General features: G+C 43.2%; 1 protein-coding gene across 5 annotated transcripts in view; it reads left to right on the top strand.

The window, feature by feature from the left end:
* LOC134300934 (mannosyl-oligosaccharide 1,2-alpha-mannosidase IA) overlaps nucleotides 1-14,760 on the top strand; it is a 123,894-nt gene that overhangs the window by 88,417 nt on the left and 20,717 nt on the right. For all 5 annotated transcript variants that reach the window (XM_062985408.1, XM_062985412.1, XM_062985411.1 and 2 more), the window contains one exon: nucleotides 1,978-2,058. In XM_062985408.1, the coding sequence (XP_062841478.1) occupies nucleotides 1,978-2,058 (81 nt within the window). The remainder of the gene's footprint in view (nucleotides 1-1,977; nucleotides 2,059-14,760) is intronic.

The following is a 14,760-nucleotide window of genomic DNA, read 5'->3' as shown; positions in this document are numbered from 1 at the left end:
CAGTTTGTTTATTAAGAGCAGTTTGTTTGTTTATTAGAGCAGTTTGTTTGTTTATTAAGAGCAGTTTGTTTGTTTATTAAGAGCAGTTTTTTGTTTATTAGAGCAGTTTGTTTGTTTATTAAGAGCAGTTTGTTTGTTTATTAAGAGCAGTTAGTTTGTTTATTTAGAGCAGTTTGTTTGTTTATTAAGAGCAGTTTGTTTGTTTATTAAGAGCAGTTTGTTTGTTTATAAAGAGCAGTTTGTTTGTTTATTAAGAGCAGTTTGCTGACAGGATTGACGTTCCTGATGGTTTTAATCCTCCACACTGAGAGATTTTCTGTCTCAGATTCACATTAAGCAGATTTATTTCTTCAGCTCAGGATATAAATGATTTAAAACTCCTGACCTGCCCGGAGTCACTGAGTTTAATAGTTCAGATCAAAGATTCATCACGTCCAGCTGAAATCAAACCATTTTATTATAGTGCTGAAGAGCGTCAGACCTCCACCGTTCTGTCTTACAGGAAATCAGAGAAATAAGGAGGTAATGAGTCCAGTGGATGGTTGGATGGATGTTTGCTGATTGTTGGATGAATGAAAGGACAGATAGACGGTTGGGCAGTTGGTTGGTTGGTTGGATGGATGGATGGATGAATGGATGGATGGACAGACAGACAGATGGGCAGTTGGTTGGTTGGTTGGTTGGATGGATGGATTGATGGATGGACAGACAGATGGGCAGTTGGTTGGTTGGTTGGATGGATGGATTGATGGATGGACAGACAGATGGGCGCTTGGTTGGTTGGATGGATGGATGGATGAATGGATGGTTGGTTGGATGGATGGATGGATGAATGGATGGTTGGTTGGATGGATGGATGGTTGGTTGGATGGATGGATGGATGAACAGACAGACAGATGGGCAGTTGGTTGGTTGGTTGGTTGGATGGATGGATTGATGGATGGACAGACAGATGGGCAGTTGGTTGGTTGGTTGGTTGGTTGGATGGATGGATTGATGGATGGACAGACAGATTGGCAGTTGGTTGGTTTGTTGGATAAATGGATGGATGGATGGATGGATAGAAGGACGGGCAGACAGATGGGCAGTTGGTTGGATGGATAAATGGATGGACGGTAACCATCCACAATGTCTCCCAACCTAAAAACTGAACTGCCGCTCAATGGATGCTTTTAAATCCTTTCAAGGGTTCATTGGTTGTTCTTAATTGCCCCCCTAAATTGCTTGATACTCCACTAGCACACCAGTGTTTGGATTCTGTGACACTGGAGGACTCCATCGCCTCCAAAAACTCATGGAAGCCCCCTGAGAAGAGCAGGAGCTGTTAATGCTGCAAAAACGGCAGCGACCTCACATTAAACCTGGTGGTTTTAAAATGTGACGCCCAACAAGCTCATGGTCGGGGCATCCACAAACTTTTGACAATAAATTGAAGACAGAAACTTGCGGTCTGGTCCCTCAGCTAGCTTAGCCTCGACTCCTTGTGTGCATACGTTAGCTTTCTGTTCTCGTTAGTAATCTGCCAGCGTACGACTTCCCTTCCTTCGCGATACCAGAAGGCTAGCGATTACAAACCGCTCCAGCGGAAGCTAACAAGCCAAGATCAGGTAGCGTTTCTTTATCTCTCCGCCTCGTCGCATTTTCTCCGCCTGTTAGCAGCGTTCCGCGTTCACGGCATTCCCCTGTTTGAGCGACGTCGCTACAATTAAAGGTCGTGTAATTAAAATGCTAATCTGTGAGCGCTAGCACGGACGCCGCGTGTTACAGTGTCAGGTGATCGATTTCTAAACCTTGTCAAGAGTGAACGGACCGGAACAGCACGCCACGCCCGGGGCGACCCGGCGAGATCTTCATGCTAATGGAATTAAATCAGCAAATTCAGATTAAAAGCCTCGTGTTTATTATTAATCATTATTTATAAAGCTCGTGGTGTAAAGACGTCCTGATCACGTGTGTGTTTCTCTCTCTGTTCCTCAGAGCGGAGAGGCGTCGGTGTTCGAGGTAAACATCCGCTACGTTGGAGGTTTGCTGTCAGCGTACTACCTCAGTGGTGAGGAGGTAAGATCAGGAACCTTCCGTCTGCTTCAAACAATAAAATAACGAGACGCCGTAACGCTGAGTGGTGGGAAATTACACTACAGTACGCTTAGACCTGGTCAAATAATTTTTATTTTTTTTAATTAATTAATTAATTAATAATAATGAAATGCTTAATTACGTTACACATTGACCTGGTGAAATAATAAATGAATAAATAAATTATTTAATAAAAAATAATTAATAAAATAATAATAAAACATTAATTTATATTATGCTTGGACTTGGTCAAATAAAAAATATAAGTACATAATAATAATAATATTAAAAATAATAATATAATAATTATATAATAATAATAATAATAATATAACAATAATAGTAATAATAAAATAATAATAATATAATAATAATAATAATAATAATAATTTAATAATAATATAATAATAATATAATAATAATAATATAATAATGGCAATAATTATAATAATAATAGTAATGTAATAATAATAGTAATAATAATAATATAATAATAATAATTTTATAATATAATAATAATAATAATAATACTTATATAATATAATAATAATATAATAATAATAATAATTTTATAATATAATAATAATAAAAATAATATTGATAATAATAATATAATAATAATAAAAAAAGAAAATAATAATAATAATAATTTTTTAATTATAATTTTATACCTGGTATTACAATCTATTTTAGTGTCTATGGTGAAACACTTACTAACCTACCTATCCTAACATTCAACTGATCAACCAACCTATCATACCATCCCACCATCTTTACCAACCTACCAACCTACAAACCCACCAGGTCTAGAAACCCGACCAAACCACCAACCTAGCAACCTGTCAAGCTATCAAACCTACCAACTCTACTAACCTACCAATACATACGTACCTGTCAACCACCTGAACACAAATCAATCAATAAATAAATAATTAACCGGAGCCCTTGACGGTGGACTGATTATCCCCATCGCGTGGATCTCACTCGTTTCCGGTGCATCCAGTTAGAACCTGATCTTTCATCTCTATTGACACGGTACACAGCGGCCAGTCCTCCCAGCTCAGCTGGCATTCCATCAGAGAGACATATCACTCTCACAGAGGATCAGAATCACCCCTGTATAAACTAACGGTGGGAGAACGTGTCAAACTCGGCCTCTGGACTCAGCTTACTGCGTATCCATTCGAGAACCAGAGCAGGATTGATGTGAGGGCTTTTTCTGCACCTTCAGCTCGACTGCATGCGGATGCTGTTAGGATGGAGTTCAGGGAAATTCACTCAAACTCAAACTCAATAACCGGGGAGCAGATTCAGAATTAAAAACGATTAAGAAAAAAGATTTTATATAAGAAGAGGGTTGGAAGCTGTAGAGGAGAGTTTAGAAGTGTCATTTAAAATTAAAATAATAATATTATTATAATAACAAGTGAGAATTTTCTTAGCACCGTCACCCAGGGGTGGATTTCAGATACAAATCAATTTAATCTGCATGATTTTTGCCCGAATATAAAAACCTGGGTCTAGTATGCTAGCACACGACCTCTGAGATCCAGGTTTGAGTCTCAACTGTAAGTTCAAACCTCAGCAGAGCTGCCAACCTGGCCGGGCGTCCACACAGGCTTAATTTATTAGGTTTGAAAGAGGAATGGCTGAAGTCCTGCGATAGATTGGCACTGTGTTCGATGTTTTCTGGTAGAACAGGACCCACCTCGACCCTGATCAGAGCGTCTGGCTTAAAAAATATATAATCAAGACCCTCAAGAATTGCAAAAATAAACGTTTACATGCCACCTACTAAAAATCATGCGTTTCCTCATATTTACATGTTGGAATTGGTGCCTTGAATTAAGAAAGCAGCTTGTTTGTTTATATTCCGACCCCTGTTGGAATCCAGTGCTTTACTCTTAAAATTGGAGGCTGGTACAGCGACGACTTTATATCAATGCTCACGGTTTCAAAACAGGATGTCTGACTAGCTCGGCGGTTAAAGAAGGTCGTTGGTTCAAGCCCGACCACTGCCCGGGTGGCACAGTTGGGCCCTGAGCAAGGCCCTTTATAAGAGTTAAGGGCGCTGTATATATACTGTAGTTCTGGACTCTACCGGTTGGCAGTGCAGACAGTCTGCTGGTTGGGAAAAGATGGGACTAAAAAGTGGGCGGGGTCTTCGAGGCTGTGTAAGGACCCTGGTTAGTAGCCCGATAGTAACTAGTAGACCGACCTCACGCGCTGATCCACCGAAATATGTGTGAATAAGAAGGGGTCGGAGGGAGGGCGTGTCAAGGAAATATACCCTCCTCGTACATCATCAGGGTCTCCAGCAGAGGAAGAGGAACTGGCTACGACTAAACTGGGAGAAAAATGTAGAAATGCAGTGAATCTGCTCGTCTGTCTGGGTTTTTTTCTTTATCATATCAGCTATTGAACACAGATCTTATATTCAGCGTCGGGCGTCGGCCTCACGCGGTGAGCAGATATTCTGAGCTCAAGCTGCTACAGATGGACGAGCGAGATTAGATTCGGTACGTCTGATTTTTATTCCCCGCCGGTTGATCTCGTATCTCCTCCTGTGCTGAGCTCGTTTCTGTGACCCTGACAAGCAGATCTGACGGGTAAACACGCCCGTTTCGTCCCTGGCGCTCACGCTGATTCATCATGACGACGTGTCATTAAAATAGCCGCGAGTGAGCCGGACGTTGGTCTGTCAGTAACACAACGATTTCTGTTTCGGTCCATATTTGTGCTCATTTTGTCCATTTGAGGAGAAGCAGTGGCGTGGATCCAGATGTGTGGTCGCGCTCGGGTGGTGTAGCGGTCTAACATTGCTAGCAAACCACTGCGGAGTATTTCAGCAAACCTGCCGACCTGGCCGGGGCGTCCACACAAACACAACACACACGATTGGCCGTTTTTGAGGGAGGGGAGGTCGGGTGGGGTCTTTTCCCACAGCCGCTGGAATGTGCAATCATGGGGAACGGTCCGGACCCCTGCACGATTGGTGGTGGGGGGTCACATGGAGCTTAGTGTGCCAGCAGAATGCCAGGTTTGGTTTGTTAGCCATCTGTACGTAAAGAATCATCAGATTGAGTTCTGAGCGACTCTTTATGAGATCTGAAGTAATGCAGGCAGATGTGACAGATGTTTTAGCACGGCGCTCTGTTAGCGTAGCTTGGAGGGATCGGTAAACGAGAGCGGCCGGCGCGGGTTCGACGGCGGTGATTTATTAGAGCCGTCTGTCATGATCAGAAACGACGATCATCATCTCAGTCACGGATGCGGAGGAAAACTGAGCAGCGTTTCTGGGTGAAAGGGCGGCGCTGCGGACGGCGGGAGAGCGATCGATGTGAGCCACGCGCCATCGATCCCGGCGTTCCCACCGCCGCCGCGCTTTAGCTGATTTGTGAGACGGGGGAGCGGAACAAGTGGGTGGGATCGATACGTTCGACCCTGCAGTCAAGTTTCAGCTCTGTACCAGAGAGCAGAGGGTTTTAGGTTCAAATCTCAGGAAGGCAGAGAGTCGTCAGCCTGTCTGTTGCTCTGCTCACCCTGTTACACCCACATAACCAGTTCATTACTGGTGAGGGTCTCGTAACTCTCAACCCTCCAATCACCTGATCTCATTTTTACCTGATCATTGTAGCAGGACTGTAGCTTCTATCCAATCACAGCAAAAACAGTTACGTTCAATTACAAGCTGTGTGTGTGAGTGTGTGTGTGTTCATATGTGTGTATCTATGTGTGTTTATCTATGTGAATATACAGTATATATATATATACAGTGTATCACAAAAGTGAGTACACCCCTCACATTTCTGCAAATATTTCATTATATCTTTTCATGGGACAACACTATAGACATGAAACTTGGATATAACTTAGAGTAGTCAGTGTACAGCTTGTATAGCGGTGTAGATTTACTGTCTTCTGAAAATAACTCAACACACAGCCATTAATGTCTAAATAGCTGGCAACATAAGTGAGTACACCCCACAGTGAACATGTCCAAATTGTGCCCAAATGTGTCGTTGTCCCTCCCTGGTGTCATGTGTCAAGGTCCCAGGTGTAAATGGGGAGCAGGGCTGTTAAATTTGGTGTTTTGGGTACAATTCTCTCATACTGGCCACTGGATATTCAACATGGCACCTCATGGCAAAGAACTCTCTGAGGATGTGAGAAATAGAATTGTTGCTCTCCACAAAGATGGCCTGGGCTATAAGAAGATTGCTAACACCCTGAAACTGAGCTACAGCATGGTGGCCAAGGTCATACAGCGGTTTTCCAGGACAGGTTCCACTCGGAACAGGCTTCGCCAGGGTCGACCAAAGAAGTTGAGTCCATGTGTTCGGCGTCATATCCAGAGGTTGGCTTTAAAAAATAGACACATGAGTGCTGCCAGCATTGCTGCAGAGGTTGAAGACATGGGAGGTCAGCCTGTCAGTGCTCAGACCATACGCCGCACACTGCATCAACTCGGTCTGCATGGTCGTCATCCCAGAAGGAAGCTGACGCACAAGAAAGCCAGCAAACAGTTTGCTGAAAACAAGCAGTCCAAGGACATGGATTACTGGAATGCCCTGTGGTCTGACGAGACCAAGATAAACTTGTTTGGCTCAGATGGTGTCCAGCATGTGTGGCGGCGCCCTGGTGAGAAGTACCAAGACAACTGTATCTTGCCTACAGTCAAGCATGGTGGTGGTAGCATCATGGTCTTGGGCTGCATGAGTGTTGCTGGCACTGGGGAGCTGCGGTTCATTGAGGGAAACATGAATTCCAACATGTACTGTGACATTCTGAAACAGAGCATGATCCCCTCCCTTCGAAAACTGGGCCTCATGGCAGTTTTCCAACAGGATAACGACCCCAAACACAACCTCCAAGATGACAACTGCCTTGCTGAGGAAGCTGAAGGTAAAGGTGATGGACTAAACCCAATTGAGCACCTGTGGCGCATCCTCAAGTGGAAGGTGGAGGAGTTCAAGGTGTCTAACATCCACCAGCTCCGTGATGTCATCATGGAGGAGTGGAAGAGGATTCCAGTAGCAACCTGTGCAGCTCTGGTGAATTCCATGCCCAGGAGGGTTAAGGCAGTGCTGGATAATAATGGTGGTCACACAAAATATTGACACTTTGGGCACAATTTGGACATGTTCACTGTGGGGTGTACTCACTTATGTTGCCAGCTATTTAGACATTAATGGCTGTGTGTTGAGTTATTTTCAGAAGACAGTAAATCTACACCGCTATACAAGCTGTACACTGACTACTCTAAGTTATATCCAAGTTTCATGTCTACAGTGTTGTCCCATGAAAAGATATAATGAAATATTTGCAGAAATGTGAGGGGTGTACTCACTTTTGTGATACACTGTATATATATATTAAACACACACACACTTACACACACACACACACACACACATATATACTGTATATATACGTATATATATATATTAAACACACACACACACATATATACATGTTACATATATATATATATATATATATATATATATATATATATATATATATATATATTAAACACACACACACACACACACACACACACATATATATATATATTAAACACACACACACACACACACACATATATATATTAAACACACACACACAGCTTCTGACTGACAGTTTCCCTGTACACTCCTGGACAGCTCGTGTTACAGTACGTACTTTATTCAGACTGGATTAGTGTTTCTGTTCACACAAGCTCATGTGTGTGTAATGTCCATTACTCCTCTAATAATACGGGCGCAGAGAAGCTGGCCTGCATCATGGGTGCTGCAGCATGTAGGCTCAGTCAGATCAACCGGCTTGTTTACGTTCCTGCAGACGTCCGAGGCTTCACTTCACATTCAAACACGCTCGATAAACACATAAACATTTTCACTTCCTTATTTACTCGCTCGATTAATAAAAGCACAGAGACGAGACGAGGAAACACTCACGCACTAACACTCTCACACTGCACACGCGAGAGGCTCCGAGCTGCTGATTACAGCTCTCACACCGGGGGACGCGACCTGATATCATTAAGTAATCACACCCCACTACACTCACAAGATCCAACAATCAGCACGCAGTGACCTGCAGGAACCTCGGTCACGTCGATGAGGATAATAACGACTCAGGACTCGGCCCCTGATCTCATCACACACACACTCACACACACACACACTCAAACAGCGACTGACGGCTGTCTGTAGAGCAGTTTGTAATGATTGCTCTCTCCCCGGCTGCAGAATGATCTGTAATAAATTCATTATTCACTTCATAATGAAGAGCTGCAGCAGCACAATGCTACAGTAATGAGGGAGATTAATAACACACACACACACACACACACACACACATATATAAAAATATACACACGCACTCACGTACTCACCCATATATATAAACACACACATACGCACACATGCACACATACACACACACACACACACATACACACATAAATATACATACACATACACACACAAACACACACACACACATTTATACACGTGTGCATATGTGTGGAATGTATGTGTGTATAAGTGTGTATATGTGTGTGTGTAATGCATTTGTGTAAATGGATGTATGTGTTTGTGTGTGTAATGTATGAGTGTACAGTATATACAGTGTATCACAAAAGTGAGTACACCCCTCACATTTCTGCAGATATTTAAGTTTATCTTTTCATGGGACAACACTGACAAAATGACACTTTGACACAATGAAAAGTAGTCTGTGTGCAGCTTATATAACAGTGTAAATTTATTCTTCCCTCAAAATAACTCAATATACAGCCATTAATGTCTAAACCACCGGCAACAAAAGTGAGTACACCCCTTAGTGAAAGTTCCTGAAGTGTCAATATTTTGTGTGGCCACCATTATTTCCCAGAACTGCCTTAACTCTCCTGGGCATGGAGTTTACCAGAGCTTCACAGGTTGCCACTGGAATGCTTTTCCACTCCTCCATGACGACATCACGGAGCTGGCGGATATTCGAGACTTTGCGCTCCTCCACCTTCCGCTTGAGGATGCCCCAAAGATGTTCTATTGGGTTTAGGTCTGGAGACATGCTTGGTCAGTCCATCACCTTTACCCTCAGCCTCTTCAATAAAGCAGTGGTCGTCTTAGAGGTGTGTTTGGGGTCATTATCATGCTGGAACACTGCCCTGCGACCCAGTTTCCGGAGGGAGGGGATCATGCTCTGCTTCAGTATTTCACAGTACATATTGGAGTTCATGTGTCCCTCAATGAAATGTAACTCCCCAACACCTGCTGCACTCATGCAGCCCCAGACCATGGCATTCCCACCACCATGCTTGACTGTAGGCATGACACACTTATCTTTGTACTCCTCACCTGATTGCCACCACACATGCTTGAGACCATCTGAACCAAACAAATTAATCTTGGTCTCATCAGACCATAGGACATGGTTCCAGTAATCCATGTCCTTTGTTGACATGTCTTCAGCAAACTGTTTGTGGGCTTTCTTGTGTAGAGACTTCAGAAGAGTCTTCCTTCTGGGGTGACAGCCATGCAGACCAATTTGATGTAGTGTGCGGCGTATGGTCTGAGCACTGACAGGCTGACCCCCCACCTTTTCAATCTCTGCAGCAATGCTGACAGCACTCCTGCGCCTATCGTTCAAAGACAGCAGTTGGATGTGACGCTGAGCACATGCACTCAGCTTCTTTGGACGACCAACGCGAGGTCTGTTCTGAGTGGACCCTGCTCTTTTAAAACGCTGGATGATCTTGGCCACTGTGCTGCAGCTCAGTTTCAGGGTGTTGGCAATCTTCTTGTAGCCTTGGCCATCTTCATGTAGCGCAACAATTCGTCTTTTAAGATCCTCAGAGAGTTCTTTGCCATGAGGTGCCATGTTGGAACTTTCAGTGACCAGTATGAGAGAGTGTGAGAGCTGTACTACTAAATTGAACACACCTGCTCCCTATGCACACCTGAGACCTAGTAACACTAACAAATCACATGACATTTTGGAGGGAAAATGACAAGCAGTGCTCAATTTGGACATTTAGGGGTGTAGTCTCTTAGGGGTGTACTCACTTTTGTTGCCGGTGGTTTAGACATTAATGGCTGTATATTGAGTTATTTTGAGGGAAGAATAAATTTACACTGTTATATAAGCTTCACACAGACTACTTTTCATTGTGTCAAAGTGTCATTTTGTCAGTGTTGTCCCATGAAAAGATATACTTAAATATCTGCAGAAATGTGAGGGGTGTACTCACTTTTGTGATACACTGTATATATAAGTAAGTGTGTGTATGTGTATATGAGTGTGTGTGTATGTGTAATGTAACTGTATGTATGTATGTGTGTGTAATTTAAGTGTGTATTTATATATATATATATATATATATATATATATATATATATATATATATATATATACAGTGTATCACAAAAGTGAGTACACCCCTCACATTTCTGCAAATATTTCATTATATCTTTTCATTGGACAACACTATAGACATGAAACTTGGATATAACTTAGAGTAGTCAGTGTACAACTTGTATAGCAGTGTAGATTTACTGTCTTCTGAAAATAACTCAACACACAGCCATTAATGTCTAAATAGCTGCAACATAAGTGAGTACACCCCACAGTGAACATGTCCAAATTGTGCCCAAAGGGTCAATATTTTGTGTGACCACCATTATTATCCAGCACTGCCTTAACCCTCCTGGGCATGGAATTCACCAGAGCTGCACAGGTTGCTACTGGAATCCTCTTCCACTCCTCCATGATGACATCACGGAGCTGGTGGATGTTAGACACCTTGAACTCCTCCACCTTCCACTTGAGGATGTACCACAGGTGCTCAATTGGGTTTAGTCCATCACCTTTACCTTCAGCTTCCTCAGCAAGGCAGTTGTCATCTTGGAGGTTGTGTTTGGGGTCATTATCCTGTTGGAAAATTGCCATGAGGCCCAGTTTTCGAAGGGAGAGGATCATGCTCTGTTTCAGAATGTCACAGTACATGTTGGAATTCATGTTTCCCTCAATGAACTGCAGCTCCCCAGTGCCAGCAACACTCATGCAGCCCAAGACCATGATGCTACCACCACCATGCTTGACTGTAGGCAAGATACAGTTGTCTTGGTACTTCTCACCAGGGCGCCGCCACACATGCTGGACACCATCTGAGCCAAACAAGTTTATCTTGGTCTCGTCAGACCACAGGGCATTCCAGTAAACCATGTTCTTGGACTGCTTGTCTTCAGCAAACTGTTTGCGGGCTTTCTTGTGCGTCAGCTTCCTTCTGGGATGACGACCATGCAGACCGAGTTGATGCAGTGTGCGGCGTATGGTCTGAGCACTGACAGGCTGACCTCCCACGTCTTCAACCTCTGCAGCAATGCTGGCAGCACTCATGTGTCTATTTTTTAAAGCCAACCTCTGGATATGATGCCGAACACGTGGACTCAACTTCTTTGGTCGACCCTGGCGAAGCCTGTTCCGAGTGGAACCTGTCCTGGAAAACCGCTGTATGACCTTGGCCACCATGCTGTAGCTCAGTTTCAGGGTGTTAGCAATCTTCTTATAGCCCAGGCCATCTTTGTGGAGAGCAACAATTCTATTTCTCACATCCTCAGAGAGTTCTTTGCCATGAGGTGCCATGTTGAATATCCAGTGGCCAGTATGAGAGAATTGTACCCAAAACACCAAATTTAACAGCCCTGCTCCCCATTTACACCTGGGACCTTGACACATGACACCAGGGAGGGACAACGACACATTTGGGCACAATTTGGACATGTTCACTGTGGGGTGTACTCACTTATGTTGCCAGCTATTTAGACATTAATGGCTGTGTGTTGAGTTATTTTCAGAAGACAGTAAATCTACACTGCTATACAAGTTGTACACTGACTACTCTAAGTTATATCCAAGTTTCATGTCTATAGTGTTGTCCCATGAAAAGATATAATGAAATATTTGCAGAAATGTGAGGGGTGTACTCACTTTTGTGATACACTGTATATATATATATGTGTGTGTTTAATATATGTGTGTCTGTGTAATGTAACTGTATGTGTGTGTATGTGTGTAATTTAAGTGTGTATTTATATATATATATATATATGTGTGTGTGTGTGTGTGTGTGTGTGTGTGTGTGTGTGTGTAATTTAAGTGTGTATTTTTATATATATGTGTGTATGTGTGTGTGTGTGTGTGTGGCGAGGGGGGTGTGTTGTTTCTCAAAGGTGTCTAAAAATATTGACACACACACACACACCCCTCTAAAACCGTCCTCAGATGTTGTTGTTTGAGTTTCTCTGGCTCCGGGCGCTTGTTTACTTTCGTGAAATGTAATATTTCAGACGTTATCAGTGTGGAGAAGAAACAGTAAAGTGTGATCAGGAGCCTGGAGACAGAATTAGCGTGTAATTTCATACGCCGCTAATCTGTCCTTTAATGCGCCAGAATCTGCAGCAGCAGCAAAAAATAAACGATTATGTTACACACCCGCCGTTCAGATCAGATCACCTCCCGACTCACAGGGTTCAGTCCTGACACACGGCAAACGCGCTTTGTGCCGGAGTGCGTCGGTGCCGCTCATGTTGCCGAGTCGTTACCGCGAGCTTGTAACGTGCAGATTCACTGCTTAGATGTTCGGTCTTTACAGCTTGCCGCTGACGTTCTCAATGTGGAGAAAATAACTGATACTCACTGTTCTCACAAAAAAAACCTGGACTGTTGTGTTCTACTTTGAATTAGAACCATGGCATTGTGGGAAAAATGCTGTGAACCGGTGAGCGGTTTGTAGTTTATTTCAATTTTCTCGGTTCCTCTGCTTCTCTATACGTTCCTCCACTGCATGCGCTGGTGCCTTGAAAAGCCAGCATGAGGTGCTCTTGCAGCATCAGTAAGGAGAAACCCTGTCCAACCACCCCCTCCCCCTACACCTGACACACACACACACACACCACCGTTTTGGCCCAACTTATTTCTAACAGCAGAATTATGAACACTGAGCTTCCTCAGGAGGTCTGCAGGTTCTGTCTGGATGAGGTCTGGATTTGCTCTTAAAGGTCATTTGTTTGGTTACCACATCTGAACTGATTGGAGGTAATGGCTTTCACTGTGGTTCACTTTTGTCCCAGAGTAGTTTGTCCCCAATAGTAAGGCCTCTGTAACCCTTCCAGGCCACAGCCAAAAGTATATGGACATCCAGTATTGAAACCATGAAATTATTCTTAAGTCAATGTGTGTGTGTGTGTGTGTGTATGTGTGTGTGTGTGATGTATGCGTAATGTAAGTATATGTGTGTGTGTATGTGTGTGTCTAATTTAAGTGTGTGTATGTGTGTGTATATGTGTGTGTAATGTAAGTGTGTGTATATGTGTGTGTATGTGTGTGTGATATGTGTGTAATTTAAGTGTATGTGTATGTATGTGTGTGTATGTGTATATACAGTATGTGTGTAATGTAAGTGTGTGTGATATGTGTGTAATGTAAGTGTGTGTGATATGAGTGTAATTTAAGTGTGTGTGTATGTGTGTGTATGTGTATATACTGTATGTGTGTGTATGTGTAATGTGTGTGTGTAATGTAAGTGTGTGTGTATGTGTATATATGTGTGTAATGTAAGTGTGTGTGTATGTGTATATATGTGTGTAATGTAAGTGTGTGTATGTGTATATACGTATGTGTGTAATGTAAGTGCGTGTGTATGTGTATATATGTGTGTGTATGTGTAATGTGTGTGTGTAATGTAAGTGTGTGTGTATGTGTATATATGTGTGTATGTGTAATGTGTGTGTGTAATGTAAGTGCGTGTGTATGTGTATATACAGGGGTTGGACAAAATAACTGAAACACCTGTCATTTTAGTGTGGGAGGTTTCATGGCTAAATTGGACCAGTCTGGTGGCCAATCTTCATTAATTGCACATTGCACCAGTAAGAGCAGAGTGTGAAGGTTCAATTAGCAGGGTAAGAGCACAGTTTTGCTAAAAATATTGCAATGCACACAACATTATGGGGGACATACCAGAGTTCAAAAGAGGACAAATTGTTGGTGCACGTCTTGCTGGCGCATCTGTGACCAAGACAGCAAGTCTTTGTGATGTATCAAGAGCCACGGTATCCAGGGTAATGTCAGCATACCACCAAGAAGGACAAACCACATCCAACAGGATTAACTGTGGACGCAAGAGGAAGCTGTCTGAAAGGGATGTTCGGGTGCTAACCCGGATTGTATCCAAAAAACATAAAACCACGGCTGCCCAAATCCCGGCAGAATTAAATGTGCACCTCGACTCTCCTGTTTCCACCAGAACTGTCCGTCGGGAGCTCCACAGGGTCAATATACACGGCCGGGCTGCTATAGCCAAACCTTTGGTCACTCGTGCCGATGCCAAACGTCGGTTTCAATGGTGCAAGGAGCGCAAATCTTGGGCTGTGGACAATGTGAAACATGTATTGTTCTCTGATGAGTCCACCTTTACTGTTTTCCCCACATCCGGGAGAGTTACGGTGTGGAGAAGCCCCAAAGAAGCGTACCACCCAGACTGTTGCATGCCCAGAGTGAAGCATGGGGGTGGATCAGTGATGGTTTGGGCTGCCATATCATGGCATTCCCTTGGCCCAATACTTGTGCTAGATGGGCGCGTCACTGCCAAGGACTACCGAACCATTCTGGAGG

Source organism: Trichomycterus rosablanca, chromosome 23 (assembly GCF_030014385.1).
Source record: "Trichomycterus rosablanca isolate fTriRos1 chromosome 23, fTriRos1.hap1, whole genome shotgun sequence".
Lineage (NCBI taxonomy): Eukaryota > Metazoa > Chordata > Actinopteri > Siluriformes > Trichomycteridae > Trichomycterus > Trichomycterus rosablanca.
Note: the sequence above shows the minus strand (reverse complement) of the source record. Positions and strands in the feature narration are given on the sequence as shown.